Source organism: Clinocottus analis, unplaced genomic scaffold (assembly GCF_023055335.1).
Source record: "Clinocottus analis isolate CAN_PGR_092001 unplaced genomic scaffold, fCliAna1.0.p SCAF_7, whole genome shotgun sequence".
Classification (NCBI taxonomy): Eukaryota; Metazoa; Chordata; class Actinopteri; order Perciformes; family Cottidae; genus Clinocottus; species Clinocottus analis.
Genome location: NW_027176229.1, coordinates 20,699,109 through 20,716,344, shown reverse-complemented (window position 1 = coordinate 20,716,344; position 17,236 = coordinate 20,699,109). Strand labels below are relative to the sequence as shown.

At 43.2% G+C, this 17,236-nt stretch overlaps 4 protein-coding genes across 5 annotated transcripts in view; 2 read left to right on the top strand and 2 right to left on the bottom strand.

The window, feature by feature from the left end:
* Positions 1 to 940: 940 nt before the first annotated feature.
* oxt (oxytocin) lies at positions 941 to 2,854 on the top strand. Its single transcript, XM_068604906.1, has 4 exons — positions 941 to 1,008; positions 1,109 to 1,230; positions 1,602 to 1,806; positions 2,475 to 2,854. The coding sequence occupies exons 2-4, from the start codon at positions 1,111 to 1,113 to the stop codon at positions 2,618 to 2,620; spliced, it is 471 nt and encodes a 156-aa protein (XP_068461007.1). The 5' UTR covers positions 941 to 1,008; positions 1,109 to 1,110; the 3' UTR covers positions 2,621 to 2,854.
* A 1,235-nt stretch (positions 2,855 to 4,089) lies between these two features.
* On the top strand, positions 4,090 to 4,797 carry LOC137779089 (fatty acid-binding protein, liver-type). The gene is made up of 4 exons (XM_068566580.1): positions 4,090 to 4,156; positions 4,317 to 4,489; positions 4,573 to 4,665; positions 4,747 to 4,797. Exons 1-4 carry the CDS (start codon positions 4,090 to 4,092, stop codon positions 4,795 to 4,797), a joined length of 384 nt encoding a protein of 127 aa, XP_068422681.1.
* A 1,120-nt stretch (positions 4,798 to 5,917) lies between these two features.
* Positions 5,918 to 12,327, bottom strand: smyd1b (SET and MYND domain containing 1b). Its single transcript, XM_068605162.1, has 9 exons — positions 12,071 to 12,327; positions 11,123 to 11,305; positions 9,631 to 9,844; positions 9,020 to 9,150; positions 7,873 to 8,068; positions 6,841 to 6,933; positions 6,588 to 6,751; positions 6,313 to 6,481; positions 5,918 to 6,197 (listed from the first exon to the last, which is right to left on the bottom strand). Exons 1-9 carry the CDS (start codon positions 12,190 to 12,192, stop codon positions 6,033 to 6,035), a joined length of 1,437 nt encoding a protein of 478 aa, XP_068461263.1. The 5' UTR covers positions 12,193 to 12,327; the 3' UTR covers positions 5,918 to 6,032.
* A 1,022-nt stretch (positions 12,328 to 13,349) lies between these two features.
* The window catches only part of sprb (sepiapterin reductase b), a 10,164-nt gene continuing 6,277 nt past the window's right edge, over positions 13,350 to 17,236 (bottom strand). The window contains exons 2-6 of one of the 2 annotated variants that reach the window (XM_068566314.1): positions 16,065 to 16,196; positions 15,190 to 15,309; positions 14,877 to 15,105; positions 14,167 to 14,454; positions 13,350 to 13,853 (exon numbers count right to left, since the gene is read on the bottom strand). In XM_068566314.1, the coding sequence (XP_068422415.1) occupies positions 13,699 to 13,853; positions 14,167 to 14,454; positions 14,877 to 15,105; positions 15,190 to 15,309; positions 16,065 to 16,097 (825 nt within the window). In that variant the 5' untranslated portion in view covers positions 16,098 to 16,196 and the 3' untranslated portion in view covers positions 13,350 to 13,698. The remainder of the gene's footprint in view (positions 13,854 to 14,166; positions 14,455 to 14,876; positions 15,106 to 15,189; positions 15,310 to 16,064; positions 16,197 to 17,236) is intronic. The other variant, XM_068566313.1, reaches the window with a different exon arrangement.

The window sequence follows — 17,236 nt, the reverse complement described above, 5'->3', positions numbered from 1 at the left end:
CTTTTTCTCAGGACCTTTTTTAAACCAGTTTTTTTTTTCTCCTCCCATCCGTCCTGTAAAATATGAATGTAAAGGAGACATATGGTGCTACTGGAACACATGTACATGGTTTAATGTCCCAATAAAAACTCTCCTGTATTCGCCCTCCGTCTGAAACGTTTCGTTTTAGCGTGTTTTCGAACAGAACCGCGTCGCTCAGCTCGGGTCCAGCTGAGCCATGAGATGTCATTCATCTCAACCGCAAATGAACCCAGCCACGTTTAGAAAGTTAAACTTTAAAACAGCAAAAAGGTCGATATATATATTGTAAATAGTGACATCAAAAACCGTACAGACATCCCGATGGCGCGCTTAAGGGCACGTGTTCTGAAAATTGTCTTTCTCCACGTAAACCTTAATGATAATAATAATAACACAAAAATAGATGAAAGTCTTCTTGCACTATGAAACCTTTAATGTATTGATTTAATGAAATGATTGCTGTACTTTCATCAGTGGGCCATAAGCTCAATCACCATCGTGTTCCCTCCTTTGACGATAAGGTGCTTGCACTTGAACGAGGATCTTCGAGAGTCCCGCTTCGTTAAAAGAAATCCTTATAACGTATCTCCTAAAAGTCGTATCCCCTCATGCTTTATTTCCATCTCCCCATCTCCTTCCTGACCTCTCTGACTTCCCTGTCCTCTCTCACATGCGCGGTCACGCACCACAAAGCCTCCTGTAATAATTCTCGAGAGCAAGAAGCGAGCCAGGACGCAGAGCCGCCGAGCCCTTTTGACCTCCCGGGGCGCACGGCCTTCGTGGTCAGCTTCCATTTGCGGAGGTGAAAGTAACCAAAACGAGCTCATTAAGGATCTCTAAGTGGCTTTTGGGTTTCTGTGTCACTCTCAGAAGAAGCCCTGGAAGTATATAAGACGTGTCAGAGGCGCCGAGAGCAGAAGAAGCGTCAAGGAGCATCCGGAAGCTGCACATTTATCGCACCTGTACGTCGAGGGATTAAGCAACAAAGTGAGTTTTTGTTTCCGCACATTGGTGTGTCGATGGTGTGGTCGAGGGATTTGTATATTTGGGCGTTAATTACTTTCTCTTTCCTTCACTTTCTCAACAGAAATGACTGGAGCTGCTGTGTCCGTGTGCCTCCTCTTCCTCCTGTCCTTGTGTTCGGCGTGTTACATCTCTAACTGTCCTATCGGTGGCAAGAGGTCCATCATGGATTCACCGCTGCGAAAGGTGAGCTGCTTTTTTCCAATATACACATACACGAAAAGAAAACATAAACCGACAAATGTCTGCTAGATTCATGTTAAATTAATTTGATTCATTTTGCCCCAAAGGGGTTTATAATCTGAGCAGCATCCAACACCTTCTATATTAATCCCTCTGATGTAGACAAGGAGCAACAATTACATAAACAGTGCGTCCATGTCCCTCCGAAAACATAATTTTTTTTGTTTGGACTCTCATGACAAGTAAGAAAAAAGGAATAACAACTAAGGCGATTATTATAAGGACACAGCTCACATTAAATGCTAAACAATCTGCTAAATTGCATTAACATGTTCTCAATAACAGCTATGATAATCAATAATTTGCTCCTCCAGTGCATGTCCTGCGGCCCCGGGGACAGGGGCCGCTGCTTCGGCCCCGGCATCTGCTGCGGGGAGGGCCTCGGCTGCCTGCTGGGCTCCCCGGAAACGTCTCGCTGCGTGGAGGAGAACTACCTGCTCACCCCCTGCCAGGCCGGAGGGAGACCCTGTGGATCCGAGGGAGGACGCTGCGCCGCGTCGGGACTCTGCTGCGATGCAGGTCAGGATGTCCTGCAGTGCATTTTGGGTTTTTTTTTTCTTCAGTGAAAGTAGCTCCCCTTTCAAAATAAAAGTCCTGCATTTCAAGCTTTACGAAAGTGATTCAATCAAAACGTATCATCAGCAACATTAACTTGAATGTCTCTGTCAATATATTATTATTATCATTACTATGTAAATGGCATTTTAATGTTGTTGACACCTGATTCTAGTTTTTTAATTTACTATTAGGTGGTTTAATTGACTGCATAACAAAGCAAACTGATGATTCATGTTCAAGATCTAAATCTGAAAAGCTTAAAGTTGTCTTATATAATATTTTCCTGCAGTACAGTGAGATTACGAAACCAATTTGAATTTTAAGTACAATACGTAAGTAAATGTACTTCATTTTACTATTTAAAACTTTGATTCATGTGATTTTCTAGCAGCTTACATGGTATTTCAAGCTTTGTTTCACTTAAGGGGAACAAATCAATGCATGTACAAATAAATAAGGAATACACTGTGTCTCTGCCTCTGACATCACGCGATCGTTTAACCTCTTGTTCCGAAAAACCTCACGGTTCTACATCAAGCAACCTCATAACAACAAATCGGCAGCAACACACAACCCAGTTCTCATCAATAACTCCTCTTTTGTTTGTCTCCGTCTCAACCGTTTCACAGAAAGCTGCACCGCCGACCAATCCTGCCTCGTCGAGGAGGACGGAGACGACCAGAACGGCCCGTTCGAAGGCGGCGACCCCGGTGACATCATCCTCAGGCTCCTGCATCTGACCGGTCTCAATTCTCCCCATCGAGTTCACCAATGAGCCGCCGCCGCCGCCGCCGACGGCGAGGTCTCAGCCTGTGGAGACGCCGTGGGACCTGTAGTTGTGTAGTTCATATAGTTGTTACCTCTATGTTTGTCATTGCTTTTTTCCCCCTGGAGAACTTCTGTAGAGTGCCTTTGTCAATATATTTTTATGTATGAAAAGAGCGATGGATATTGACAGCGGTGATCCAGATATCTGCATGTTGAAATAAAGTTTTGAGGGAGTGTAAAATGGTGTGTGTTTTTTTTTTTAGTTGACTAAAGCATGACAGACTAACAATGTCAGACAACAACTTCAGTTTCAAACCCTCTGAATCATTTTCTGGACGGAGCAAAGGACAAGTCAGCTTGAAGCTTATCAGGCGGCAGTGTTACTCCATCAGCGTGCAAAGACCACTGCCGACTGTATGTTTTCAGACGGATCCAAAGGGTCCGCGCATGACGGAGTGTGTGTGTGTGTGTGTGTGTTATCGCGGCAACTCAAGTGACACAACATCACTGTTGCAATAGTTTTTTTGAACGGTAGTCACCTTTGATCCATTTAAAAAATAATTATTTTCAACTACAACTGCTCTGATTCGGTTGTATGAACGCAGGAAAACGAATGAAACAAAGGAGCTTGATGAACTTTTGACATTGTGTTTGATTTTTCCACTTTGTCACACGTTAGTTGTGGACAGATCTCGGTTTCCCACAAATGTTATCTTGAACCCGGAGACCTGAGTAAAGTCTTTGTAACGATCCTTTAGAAAGTAAAGGATCATTACAACGATAAAGCAGCCTACACTGCAGCAAAATCAGGCTGCAAATGTATTACACAATAATATTTAACAATTTTAACACTGAATATAGAACTACTTCCTTTTCTTGTGGAACTAAAATCTTTTCAAGTTTTGATCGCTCTTTTTTTCCCCGATGATTTGAAAAATATTATCCGTGTTTTTCTCTGTTTCAGGAAAAAACAAGAGTACTTGTTTCCCCTGATTTTACCAATAACATCCCCACTTAAAGTCTGAGACGTGCTTCGAAAAAGACAATAAAAAAAAGGCGTAAAATGGCATAACACAGAACAAAGTAGAGATAAAAAGGGAGGAAAGCCGAGAGGAAAAGGATGAAAAGAAGGAACAGAAAGTGGAGGAAGGAAGAGGGAAAGCAGTAAAATTAAACCTGACAGCAACAGTACGTGCAGTCAGCAGCTTTTGGAGTATGATTCATGTCATGCCATCAGACGACATCATCTTCCATGCTTGAACCCCAACCAACTCTCCTCCTCACGAAGAGCTCCTTAACTTTAGTTTAGTCAGCGAGTCCTTCCTTTATCAGTCCTTATCTGCAGCGGTGGATCTAAAAAGTGGGCTGGGATTGGCTTAATTTCAGACACCTGTGGTTAATGATTGCAGCTCTGGAGTCTGAGAGTACAAAACAGGCAGCAGCCACTTCCCTCACTTACCTTCAGTGCCTCACATCATGTCTTTTGCTGGAAAATATCAGCTCGAGTCTCAGGAGAACTTTGAGCCTTTCATGAAGGCCATCGGTGAGCTTTTAGCTCTCTTTCCTACAGGTTTTTGACCGGAAGCTTTGAGAGTGTTTGCATTGGGATTTTGAGCTGTTATTTGACCCCGAAAAGTAAAAAAGTTTTGCAGTTGCGCTCGTAAATGTGTGGTTTCTCAACCAGTTGCGTTTCTGTCCTCGAGGTCTCCCTGATGACCTCATCCAGAAAGGCAAAGACATCAAGAGCATCTCCGAGGTCGAGGAGACCGGCGACGACTTCAAAGTGACCGTCACCACCGGCTCCAAGGTCCTCGTCAACTCCTTCAAGGTCGGCCAGGAGGCGGATCTGGAGACGCTCACCGGGGAGAAGGTCAAGGTAAGCCGGGGGCACTAAAGTAGACTGAAAACTCTGCATTAAAGCAAATGTCACGTTGACCTTTTTGTTGTGCCTCCTTTAAGGCGGTGGTTCACCGTGATGGCAACAAGCTGAAGGTCTCGCTGAAGGGAATCGAGTCCGTCACAGAACTGGTGGATGCGAACACAATCGTCAATGTGAGTAGAGCAAACTAATGATGTGACTTATTGAATGGCGCTTAAATTTCTAATGACTTCTTTTTCTACCTCTCCCCTCAGACTATGACTCTTGGCAGCATCGTGTACAAGAGGACAAGCAAACGCATGTAACCTGTCTGCACTTGGGATAATAAATGTTAAATAAGAAGCACTATCTTGATTTCTTTGCCGGTTGTTCAACCTGATGTTGGTGGCACACTGGCCCCGTGAAACCCTGTGATGCCTTTAGTGAGGGTAAGTGTTGCGACTTTAATGGCATAAAGGTCACTTCAAACTTGCCTGCAGGGAGTTTTGACTTGACTGATGACATCATGTGCCAAAAGGGGAATGCACTTGTGGAGTCATGAAGGCACTGAAGGAATTGCTCAGCACCGAGCTCATAAATGATCATTTATCAGCCGCATTCAGGCTCCTAACTGCATGAGAACTAAGATCAGACGTAAAAACTCATGTAGTCATAAACTTTTCAGTCATGTGGCTTTTCTCACTGTCTTTGTGTTCAGTCATGAGGCTTTAAATGTTCACATAAAATCACAGATCACACTGACTTTAAAGAACAATGCATTCTCCACTCTGTCTGTCACTATGACATGAGTAATGTCGTCTATATGCCGGGGCGCAGACCTGTGCAGGGAAGTCTTTTTAAAGCCTGCTTAATGACTTGTTGCAGACCGTCTCATTGTTCAAAAGAACTGCTCACAGGTCAACAAAATGAGGTTAACGTCTGTAAAAAGACAACTCTGCACTCAAAACCGGGACTTTTTTTCCAAGGATTTTATGCAACAAACTACTACCTCAGCTTTCATGCTTCTTGTACCATTTCTTTCGTTTCCTCGTTAAAGCTTTTTTTAAATATCCCTGCAGGTTTTGCAACTACAACTGTGCAATGTGTCTTGTAAAGGCGCATGCCTTCTGGTCTGGCCATATTCACTCATCCCTAAATGTTCTCGCAGTGTTTAAATGCTTTCTTGTATCTGCATTTTGAGTGTTTACCACGATTTAATTTAAAGTGTCTAATGTGAGAAACGGTGGTTTGCAGAATTGAAAAGTACAGACGACATGTTTAATTTTGGGACACTGAGTTGTGAACCTTTTAGTTTCACTGTCTCTGCGTCTACCTGTCAACATGTCTCTGACTTCAGGAGCGTAACTGGCGCTGCATATTTCCGAAAATACGACTGCAACTGAATTTCACCTTCCATTGGAGTATGGAAAAAAAAATGCACACGTATGACGTGACATCTTTTTAATGAAAAGCGTGACTACAAAAGTGAGTGACGTGAAACAAATGACTAGTGACTAAACGTGCAGACACACACACGATGCTCAAAAGGATAGTTTCTTTTTCACTTCTTCCGGTGGAAGAGGTTCTTGACTCCTTCCTCCACAGAACTGGGTTCGTTCATCATGGCCATCGGCTTGTTCTTCAGCGCCGCTTCTCTCATACTGTGGTAAACGTACTCGTTCTGCTTGAACATCCTCAGCTCCATCTCTGTCTGCATGCGCATCGCCTGTGGAAACATCAGGGAGAAGACATCAGTACTTCAAATGTTTGGGCTTGTAACCTATTTAAACCACTTTTTCTTCAATGCTCCTCCTACCAAAGAGCCTTTAGATTGAGTTTACCTCCAGGTCCTTGGTGATGGGATGTGTTGGCCCGTGGGTGACCATGAGAATAGCGTAGGCCTTGCAGACCATCCCGTGGCCGACCTCTATCTCCCCGGCTTGCCAGTGAGTCACTCCGGCTCGCATGGCCGCCATACCGAGACTGGCGTGGTTAGGGTGGTACAGTTTTCTGTCAAGAGGAAAAAAGATGTTTTTTTTCAGTCGCCGTGTCAGCTATTAGATTTTAAAGACGCGCGTGTGTATCGCAACACGCCGCCCGACATCTCTGTACTCACTGGTATCCGCCCACCATTTTGCGGGCGTATTCTGCAGCTTCAACAAAGTACTGCAGGTAAGCTTGCACCTCACTGAATATGCTCCATATCCGCAGCTGGTAGATGTGAGTGTCGGCCAGAACCGGCTCCGTCTTCGCAGTGCACTCCGTGCAGAATTTGACCACCTGAAAGAAAAATAAATGGATGCATGGAAAGTAGGCTTTGACGATACAATAAGAGAAAACAAAAGCATCATTTGGTGGTAATTTGGTACCTCGTGGTAGTCCCCGTTTAGTCGAGATTTGTCGATCTTCTCCAGCATTTGAAAGCAATAATCTGTTGCCTCCTTCACCTGTTCTTCTGTCGGCTGAGAGATGAAGGATCAAATCAAGAATCAACACGCTGACAATGAAAGCATAAGGAATAACTATATAGACATTGACAGCCTTCTCGTTTACTTATCTAGGTCATATAGAGACGTCGGTGTCAAAAGGTGTAGACTGTTTCCCCCTCACAGTAACTTTAAAGACATCACAGATTGTCTTTTTCTTCAGGCCCATGAAGGGAAAAGGCTGGCTATTTATTTCTTAAAAACCTTTGACCTGCTGGACGGGGCCTCTGTCCAAGACATGCATGTTTTTTTTTTACTCAGAACAAAAAAGCTTTCCTCACACGTGTGATCAAAAAGACACTTCATAGTTATTCTGGTGGTTATCAGACAGCCAAATACGGCGTATGACAGTTTTGAGTGTCAGAATCATATATGCATACACATATATATATATATATATATATATATATATATATATATATATATATATATATATATATATATATATATATATATATATATATAACTTGTAACCCCCGCATGCAATCTGCACTACACGAGCGTGTGTGTCTCATATCGCACAGATTGATATCATGTGAAGTGTGATTCATTGCCCCACTTTGTGTTACGTAATGCAGCGATTCACTCTTATCTTACTGATACTGGTAGATTATAGAATACATAATTAGTATGCGATAAATCATTGACATATGGTTTCTACCTTTTGAGTAAATGTACTTTTTTCTCTTCCTCACACGTGTGAATGCAGCCCCTTACACCTAGTGAGTACATTAGGAGTTATCTTTGCTTAAAATAGACACTGCGCCTCTGCTGCTCATGTTTCCCCCTCTGTGTCTCGGGGGACTAAACCTAGCGAGAGGGCTTGCGTCTTTTCTGCCTTCTGCAGTCTTAAAGTCGTGCCCTTGCTTCACGAGAGCTTCATTTCAAACCGACACGAGGACAACGGACGAGCACCTTGACTCCGTCCACCTCCGCGCCCGCCATCTTCAAGTCGTCTTTGATGTGGTTCTTGCAGTGTTCGCACGTGCAGTCGAAGAAGTATTGCGTTTTGAGCAGTCTTCGCCTCTCCTCCGACAAATTCAAGAAGTCCACGTAGGACACCGTCAGCTCCTCCCCCTCCTCGATCTTGCCGAGGGAACGCAGCTCGATCCTAAAGGAAGAGGACCGGAGTTGAAAGCGAGCGGAAGAGACTTCTTTCATTCACAGTTTTTTGATTGATGGTGAAACTCGGTTCCATAGTGTGGCTTTCAGTTCAGTCAATCCCGTTGAAGGATTGAAGGAATGAATGTTAATGAAGATTATCTCACACTTAAGCCAAAAACTCAGTGCATTATTTGTATTTTTGCAAAGACGTAAAACTGAATATGGGATTTCTTTTTCTCTGTTACAAAATGTGTGACAAACGTATCCACATGTAGTAAATGGCTTGAAAATGAAATTATTTGGGGGTATTTACATGGAAAAGTTGTTTTTTTTTTACCATGTGTTAGCCTGGTGTTACATGGTGTTAGAGGTGAACTACTGGGAATGAAAGGTGTTACAAATGAGAGAAGCTTCGAAAAACACTTCCTTAAAGACGGACAGACGCACGCTGCAATCACACGTCGACAAAACACACAAAACCCGTCGACAAAGTGACAAACCCGCATCATACGAGCGAAGGAAGCTCCCACCAGCCTTTAAGTGAAGGTTAGCGCATTCAAGATGCATGTTTGACATTTTGATGTGAAGTCTGAGTCACATCAAAGCGACACTGCATACTACCGGGCACTACGGACAAAGACGTGTACTTCCTACTACGGACGGCGTGGGAGGGAGGACGGCGGTTAAGCGAGGGGATTGGTTGATTATGTCATATCGTGATCTCAATGGTGCTCTAATAAAAAAGACTTTGAAAAAAGGTTTAGGTTGAGGTAACGCACCTCCGTTGAGAATGAAACATAGTATTCACAGCCGATTGACTGAAAGACAAACAGGAAGCAGTTTTACACCAAATACAACCTGACAAACGCACATTCGCACAATACACGCAAACACACAACTTCAGCTAAATCATATATTTGATGAATAAAAAACTAAAGAGGCATTTCGTCGTACTCACTTGCCGTGGTTGAGGATCACGGTGCAGGTTGGCCAGCAGTCGTGATTCACCAAACACAAATTTGGGAAAATACCGACTCCCACTGCCTGAAGGCCCCTGTGGTCGCTCACAGAGAAACCGTTACAGGTAATCTGGGAGAAAAAGGGCAAATATTAACGTGAGCTGGTAAATAATGCACCCTGAACGTAACCACAAATTGTCTTATTGTACCACAGAACTGGGACCATTTGAGGTCCACTGATGGCTAGTTTAAAAGTTTGTTTAGGACGTTGTTGTCGATCAGATACACTTAATTTCCACGTCAGTCGCTAGTCAATATGTCACTAATCTAAGCTGCAGGGTGCAAAAGGTGTAACCGTTACTAGTTATCTTTTAGCATGGTACATTGTGTTCATACTAAACGTAAATGTTACAGCATGAAACATGAAAGAGCATCCGGCTGCTTTGTGCTGCTCGACAAGGACGTAGACGCAATAGTTTTGATCCCTGAGAGGCTGCACTGTCTTATTTGGTCAAGGTCAGCTCGCTGTCTTTCTGTCCTTTGAAGAAAAAAAAAAAAGAAGACAAAAAAACACTTGGGAAAATGAGGATAACATCGCAGACAAACACACCACTCCAAAATAATGTGAAATATCCTCGATCGTGTGCTGCTTGCTGTTACGGGGCCAGTAGTCCAGGAAGTTGTTGATGTCCACTTTTAAGTCCTTCAAATCGTCCTCCTGCATGTCATGAATGTGATCCTCCAGCTCGTCCAGCGTGACCAGCTGCATGTCAGACACCACGCTCCCCTCCTTGTCGAGGCGCCACATGATGCGGGACGCCAAACTGCCCACAACAACAACAACAAAACACAAACGCTGGCGGGTCATAGGGGGCAAAGACAAAGAAAACTGTGCATACAAGTAATGTTATTATTAATGATCAAAGCTTAGCATCTGCTATAATGTATGATCTACATGTCATTTAACGAGTATTTGGAACATCTTTCTGAGAGCAGCATGAAGTGCTCAGTGGGATCGTAACGTGTAATAAACTGAGTGGAAAACGTGCAACAGCACGTCGAATCGGCCGAATATTCAGATGCATTTTAAAGATAATCTAAAGTTTGTCTGTGGACTTCCTTGCGGCCCTCAGCGGCGTTAAGCTCGGGGTCTTTTAGTCGGTCACTGCAGCCTCGTTTGTTCTGAGCTTTATGATCAGAGCTTTGGGGCTGTGTGTCGAATGTCTTTTTTTACAAACCAAGCTATGAGTGAGGTTTTGAGACAATTACACGGACGGAGAGAGAGAAAGAGAAAGCGAGAGAGAAAGGAGAAGAGAAGTTGGACTAATGCACATCATTGTTCTGTATTAATAGCAATAATTTGAATGTTAATGTGCATGACAAATCAAAACTTTGAACTATTCGAAACAGCTGCAGGTTTATGTTGCATTCAGGCTTGTAGTTTTCTCTCTCTCTCTCTCTCTCTCTCTCTCTCTCTCTCTCTCTGTTTCTCTCTCTCTCTTTCTCTCTCTCCCTGTTTGTGAGACTTGGCCACTCTGTCGTTGTGTCCCACTATTTTATTTACGTATAAAAACGGCGCTGCTCAAGACTTTAGAGGACTTATTGATACTGACTGTGGCTCTTTGCATTTTATCAACTGACATTTGATGGAGAGTCGAGGACTCTGTCTTGATTTATGAGCCGCTCACTTAACCAAACCTTCCACAAGCTGCTTTCTGGACAGCTGTGAGTACTAACAATATTCATGTTAGTCGTTTATGGACATAATGGTCATTTGGAGGGTTATGTTTGCATGGAGGCCTGAAGGGATGAGCTGTCTGTGTTGCAGACTGACAGAAACTCCATGAGCTTGTGCCGCTAACTACTTTCATTGGAAAAAATGTTAGCAACAGTAGGTTTAGTTTTTTTCACCAACCCTGACTTTAAACAGTAGGAAGAAGCTGCACTTTCTCACAAAGCAGTTTGTGTGAATCATATTCTTAAACACATGATTAAGGTAAAACAAAACAAAACAAAAAATGCAACAAAACTCGGTTATGTTTAGGCAACTAAGCAAGCCATTTAAAAATGAAAATGAAGCATCACATAACGTATTTCCTTACCGGATGTTCTCGTTTGGTATTTTGCCAAAAGCTTTGATGGCACCACATTCTTGCTTGTGTTCGGCCCAGCCGGCGCGCTGGCAAGTCCGGTCACAATAATGAGCGAACTTGCACTGGCCGCATCTCTGTAGTTTTTCTTTCCCAGCGCTGCGGAAGCAGCTGTGGCAAACACGCTCTATTTGACTGCAGAAAAAGAGCAGAAAGATGATAGATAGTCGTCAACGGAAGAGTTTAACGTGTTGGTTGTACGTCACTGGTCCCCAAATGCTCTGATATAGGAAACTATTTAATCTTTTTCATATGCAGTTCCACTAGTCAACAAGCCAAACTTACAGATGAGCATTGAACTTAATTCTTTCTGTATTCTACATTGACATCAGGTCATCACAAACTACTCTCAACCCAACGTTGCCCGTCAGAAATGAGTACTTGGATAACGTGCACTTCTGACAGTAAAGTCTGGTCATGTTTAGTAAAAGATCCCCTTCCAAAACATTAACATCTCAAAAGTCTCGAGACAGAACAACAACTGAATGAAGACATTTCCAATAGATCCTGTAACGGTGGTCACCTAAAAATGCTTTAAGATTCAGATACTAAAGGATAACACAACTGAGCATTAATATCTGAAAGATCCGAATCACAACGGTCCGAATTTGTGTTTGTGTTTAAATACTGGCATGTCAAAGTATTCCCCTGAGTGTGAGCCGTCTACAATGGAGGCACAGTTTTCTACATGCCATTACATCAACATGATGATGATGAAGTTAAAAACTGTGAGAATATAGCACTCTTGTTTTAATAGCGGATACCTTTTAAATCGACAGAAAGAAATTCAAGATAGTGTGTTGTTCATCATCCCAAATATCTCCGTAATGGCCACATCTGAGCACCCCCTCCCCTACTATTGAGCTTCCATGTCCCCAATTGACATCGTTTGCACTGTACCTGTCAAACACTACAGCTGAGATACTGGGCTCTGCGAAAATGACCTCGCCGGCCCAAAACTCCTTGGTCGCCTTCAGACCCCTTCCCTTTCCCGGTGCGTCAAATATCGCCACGTTCTCCATGGTTCCCTGCACTGGTTCCTGGGGCGCTGATGAACAGTGAGTCGGTGGTGAACCGATGGGCGTTTCAGCGGTAGAGAGAAGCTAAATGCGGCGATGTGGCAGTGGAGGAACACGTAGACCAATGTGTGACCTCTCTGTTCGTCAATGACAACTGCGCATTCCACACCCGAGGAACTAAAATAGCCGTCCTCTTGAACCGCACCAACAGGCGCAGAAACAGGGGTTGAGGGTGTTTTGTCTCTGTCGTCCACGGGGAAATAAAATGTCTCGTCCTGTCAATGAAGCCAACAAGGCTCATCTGACAGTGACACGACTGGAAGTCGCTGTCGTTCTCTCAGATCGAATAAGATAACATTACGTTTCAATTTGTGGTCACACTTTTGGCTTTTTATCCTGAAATCCCCCCCCCACCCACCCACGACCATGAATTGGTAGCTACTCAGGGCCCTGAGGGCTATTTTGGGCCCTCAGTTGTGGCTGTCTATCAAGAGTCTGTGGTGACGCTAGACAGCTGCAAGGAGTTTGACAAAAGCGGAGCTAACTCGCTGCCTCGACTCGGTTCTGGCAGTTTCTAGAAGTTACTCTCTCTTTCTCTACTTGCAACATAACTTATGACATAACACTTTGGAGGGGACCAGCTTGAGGGTCCCCAGAATGTACCAAGACCCCACGACGTGTGTGTATTACCTGTTTTATGTCCCCACAGTGTGCTACAAAGAACACACACACACATACCTCACATTTTCAGCCACACTTCTCCCACTTGGTGTGATTACCTAGTATCAAACCACAGTTGTGTCGAAGCCTGTTCTAACCCACAACATTCATGGGTTCAGCTCTCTGCCCTGCAATGTATCCAGATTATTATGACATCTTTCTCTTTCTCTAAAATGACCATTGAACAGTTTAATATATGAATAGATGCGTATAACTTTTTATAGTTTCTCAGTAAATGAAAGTTGTGTGTTACTCTAATGATTTGTTAAATGTGAAATGCTTGAATTTGTCCAAATACAAAAGTGATTTTTAAAACCAGAATGATTCAGATTCAACTTTATTGTTAGTACAACGAAATGCAGTTAAGGATCTCACCAGAGTGCAAAAGAGAAGCAGTAAAAAATGCAGTCCAATGTGCTGGATGAATACAATGTGGACAGTATAAACAGTATGCACAGTATGAATAGCGGATATGAATGATACTCGTGAAATAAAACATGTTATTTCAATCGATAGCTTGGCTAAAGACTATTTTTGCTTAAACATACGGATACAAGCTTCATTATACATCAGCAACAAACACAAACAAGAGAACATCAATGGATTGCAAAAGAATAGAAATTCAAACATTACAGCAAGCAGAACAGCATTTTCCAACATTTCTCCTGAAAGGGATTATATTCTACTGAAACTATGAACGGTCTTTATTGTACGTGTTCTGTTTAAAGTGTCACCCAATAATTCACACTCGGTGACCATCATTATTCCTCCCTCCGTCTCATGTTGATATCACACATCAAAGAAGTCGAGGTTTGCTCCTGAGACGAAGTCATCGTCCAGAAGCAGCTTCACCAGCTTGTCAGCAGACTCCTGGGCGGGCAACAGATGATGTTTGACGCCCGTTAACCTCAGAATATCCTTCTGCATATCTGTGTCCATTGGACCTGAAGGGAACACAAAGGATTATCTTGTTAGATTAATATCTCTTTTTTTTCATATTACATGCATACTAGATGTGCTTATTAAGTGTGGAGACACAGAATATCCTTTCAGATTGTTTTCTTGTACAATATAGATGCTGGCTACCAGTTAACTTGAATAGTTCCAGATTTGATGCAATACCACACTGTGCATGTTGTGTTACGGCTAATTTAATAGACAACAGATACACATGCACATTTACAGTATTGTTGATGGACGTATTAATGGTGTATACATCAACCGGTCAAAATAAAATGCCATTTTAAAAGGCTATACCTGGAGAGTAAATGAGGACTTTGACAAGGGGCTGCTCTTTGGCCAGCACCCTGAACATCATCATCCTGGCTGCTTTGGCGGTGCAGTAGAGCACCCAGGACGGCAAGGGCTGCAGCGCTAAGGCCGACGAGATGTTCACGACGCTCCTTCGCATGAGCGGAGTGCAGGAAAACACCTGCAGGATCCCGGCAGTCAGAGCCAGGGCAGAGCTTATGTTGAGGGACAGATACGAGTTCACCTCCTCGAGGTTGGTGAAACTCCCAAAGTGTGAAATGTCTCCCAGACTGGCTGCGGGCAGAAAGAGAGAGAGGGGGGGGGGGGCAAAGATCAAATCAGGCAGAGTGAATCGGAAGTTAGCCATTGTCACGATACCGATAAGAGTAGTGAGCTAACGAGTGGGCGGCTGACTACTTAGCTAGCTTTGGTTTTATCCCGCCAAGCTTTCATGTTACACTGGTTAGAGAAAATGAACTCAAAACACATGAAAAAGAGAAAAAAAGATGTAACTGATCTGGCGATGGCAACATTCTTTCCTACTCTATGAAAAGAGTTTGTGGATGAAGCATGAAGCATTTTATTCATCTAGCGGCCGGCTAGTTAGCACACTATATGCATTCACGCTAACTTTACATTGCTTACAGAAAATTAGCCCAACAATCGTGGCATTAAGTAGGCCGCATGGTGACAACAAAGACTTATTTAAGACGCACCGGCATTGTTGATCAGAAGCAAATGCTCTATTTCATTTACAGCCTCCTGCCTGGCCACCCTGATGGTTTCGTTGACCCCCTCTCTCTTGCTCAGATCGACAGCTACGCAGTGAACCACCAGCTGCTGTTCCTCGGTGAAGCTCTGCAGCTCTTCCTTCAACTCCTGTAGCAAAGTCTCAGAGCGAGCCACCAGCAGGAGGACGGAGCCGGGCTCCAGCCAGCAGGACACCTGGACAGACACAAGACCTTGGTTGGTTTGCTGATCTTTTTTGTGTGTTTTATCTTACCTTCTTTGTACAAGTTGATCACTTACTTTGTGTGCCAGCGCCCGTCCAAATCCCTTGGAGGCTCCTGTGATGATACAGATACTCCGGCCCAGAGTGCTGTGGTTTGTAATGTTGGACATCTTGATGGATCTTCTCTTGTGGAAACACTGATTGTCAGTTAGAGCCAAGGGGAGGGAAGAGAACAACTGCATGTGATAGAGGGATGATGTGAAATGAGAGGATAAGAGCCCACTGTTTCTGTCATCGTGTGAGATAGATGTGAACACTGAGCTGCTTTTATAACTCCGATGTGCAAGCGGGACTAACGCATTGCATGTTCTACACAGTTCAGAGTGAAAAGAAAAAGATTAAAGCAATTATGTCTGTAATGTGCCACATCGGTAAATGGAATAACTGGGCCTCCACATTCAAAGGCTGCTAAAAAACACAAAAAACACGATTAAACACTATTTAATTCACACTAATAATATTAATATTTGATTGCTCCCACAGCATTTCATGTCCTTGTCAATGATAGTCGTCTTGGGTATCTAATTTGTCCCCTATAAGACCCTATACATTTTTATAGTAGTACTTTATAGTAATAATAGTTAGCAGTAGTCTATAGCCATTGCTGGATAAAATGTATGTTGACGTTGCCACGTATCTATCTGATCATGTGAAGAGACACACTTCTTTTAAATCTGAGCACATCTGCCTTTCAAAAATAAAGAAGGCACTATAAGTAAGCAGGGCCTGTTGTAATAGCAGAAAACCACTGGAGCGTCTTTACCATGTAAAGACAACAATCCCAAACACTTGATAAAGGCAGATACAAATACAAAAAATGGCATTAAAGTAAATTAGAAAGCATGGTGAGCATATACATTGCATTTCCCTATTGACTATAAATAAAGGATACTGTTTTCTTTCTTCTCTTTGTGTAAATGAACATTGAACATGTTTTACATTTGTGACGTCTCTTGATTCACCAGACTCAGAGCTGGGTGGTAGCGCCTCTTACTGGCCAAAGGGTGCCACTGACTCCCTGTAGCTATGAAAAAGAGACATGCAGCTGTTGCAGCCGAGAAACGACCGTGCCTCTGATTTGGTTTTTGCCGTGAGATATTGGTTGTGTGGCGTGTGAGCGTGTGAAAACATGAAAAAGCGAGTGTCACACGGTGAAAGCGTGAGAGTTGGTGGCTCTGTAACGGACTCGTTATATTACACAACACTGGATCATCATGTCTGACTGGAACATGAGCTTTTATTGTTTAAAACAACTCTTTACAACAAAGAAGATCTTAGTCTGGAACATGTCTGAATGTCTCCTCATTAATAAACATCCCATGAAAGTGAAATAAAGTTGAAAAAACAAACCCAGATAAATAAATTTGATAAATAAATAAATAAAATTGACGCCAAGAGAAACGTTTTGCTTTTCTTTTTTTTTTAAAAGAGGAAATGCAATTAACTTTATACACTTTTTAAACACTTGATCAAAAAAAATCTTGAATCTATATTTCCAGTTTCCAAACTCTTTTATTGATTTAAACTCTAGAATCATAAAACACGGGACGAGATGTTAAAAACTGTCCATTGTGCCAGTAGATGGTATGCACTCACATGAGCTTCGTCGTGATGTTGAGAGAGTGGCACGGGAGGTTTACTTAAGCTGGGTTATGATGTCACTTTTGGGACACATCCTCAGTAGTGTGCCTTCGAATCAGTGGGTGTTTCGGCCTTTACTCACTAAACACCCTCATCAAAGGTGGCCAGCCGAAGGGTGATCAGGCCTTAGCTTGTGTCCCATGCCCAAATAAGATTTCCCACGGGACTATGCCAGGCAGGGGCGTCCTCTTCCCTGAGCCAGCTCTACAGCTGACCGCATACCTTATATGCCCTCCTTAAGTTGGAGGGATCTGAATTGGGTTGGGTAGGGGTGGGAGGGTCATGAAGTTATACCCCAGCAAGGGTCCTTCCGTTTGATCCAGATCCACTGGCTGCCTCTTTCAGCTGCTTGAGAAAGTGCTCTGACGTTCTGCCGCAGAGCCTGTCCATGGATTCCAAGTTCTTTCAGCAACCTGATGGTGG

Bases quoted from the DNA above. Each gene is read 5' to 3' on its own strand.
- smyd1b (XM_068605162.1), bottom strand. From the start codon at position 12,192: ATGGAGAACGTGGCGATATTTGACGCACCGGGAAAGGGAAGGGGTCTG. The intron at 9,151-9,630 runs GTGTGTTTGTCT...TTTTTCTCCCAG, and splicing joins TTTCACATTATTTTGGAGTG to ATTACCTGTAACGGTTTCTC. The intron at 6,752-6,840 runs GTACCAAATTAC...TTTTTCTTTCAG, and splicing joins TAAACGGGGACTACCACGAG to GTGGTCAAATTCTGCACGGA.
- LOC137779089 (XM_068566580.1), top strand. From the start codon at position 4,090: ATGTCTTTTGCTGGAAAATATCAGCTCGAGTCTCAGGAGAACTTTGAG. The intron at 4,157-4,316 runs GTGAGCTTTTAG...TCTGTCCTCGAG, and splicing joins GCCTTTCATGAAGGCCATCG to GTCTCCCTGATGACCTCATC. The intron at 4,490-4,572 runs GTAAGCCGGGGG...GCCTCCTTTAAG, and splicing joins TCACCGGGGAGAAGGTCAAG to GCGGTGGTTCACCGTGATGG.
- oxt (XM_068604906.1), top strand. From the start codon at position 1,111: ATGACTGGAGCTGCTGTGTCCGTGTGCCTCCTCTTCCTCCTGTCCTTG. The intron at 1,231-1,601 runs GTGAGCTGCTTT...TTGCTCCTCCAG, and splicing joins TGGATTCACCGCTGCGAAAG to TGCATGTCCTGCGGCCCCGG. The intron at 1,807-2,474 runs GTCAGGATGTCC...ACCGTTTCACAG, and splicing joins GGGACTCTGCTGCGATGCAG to AAAGCTGCACCGCCGACCAA.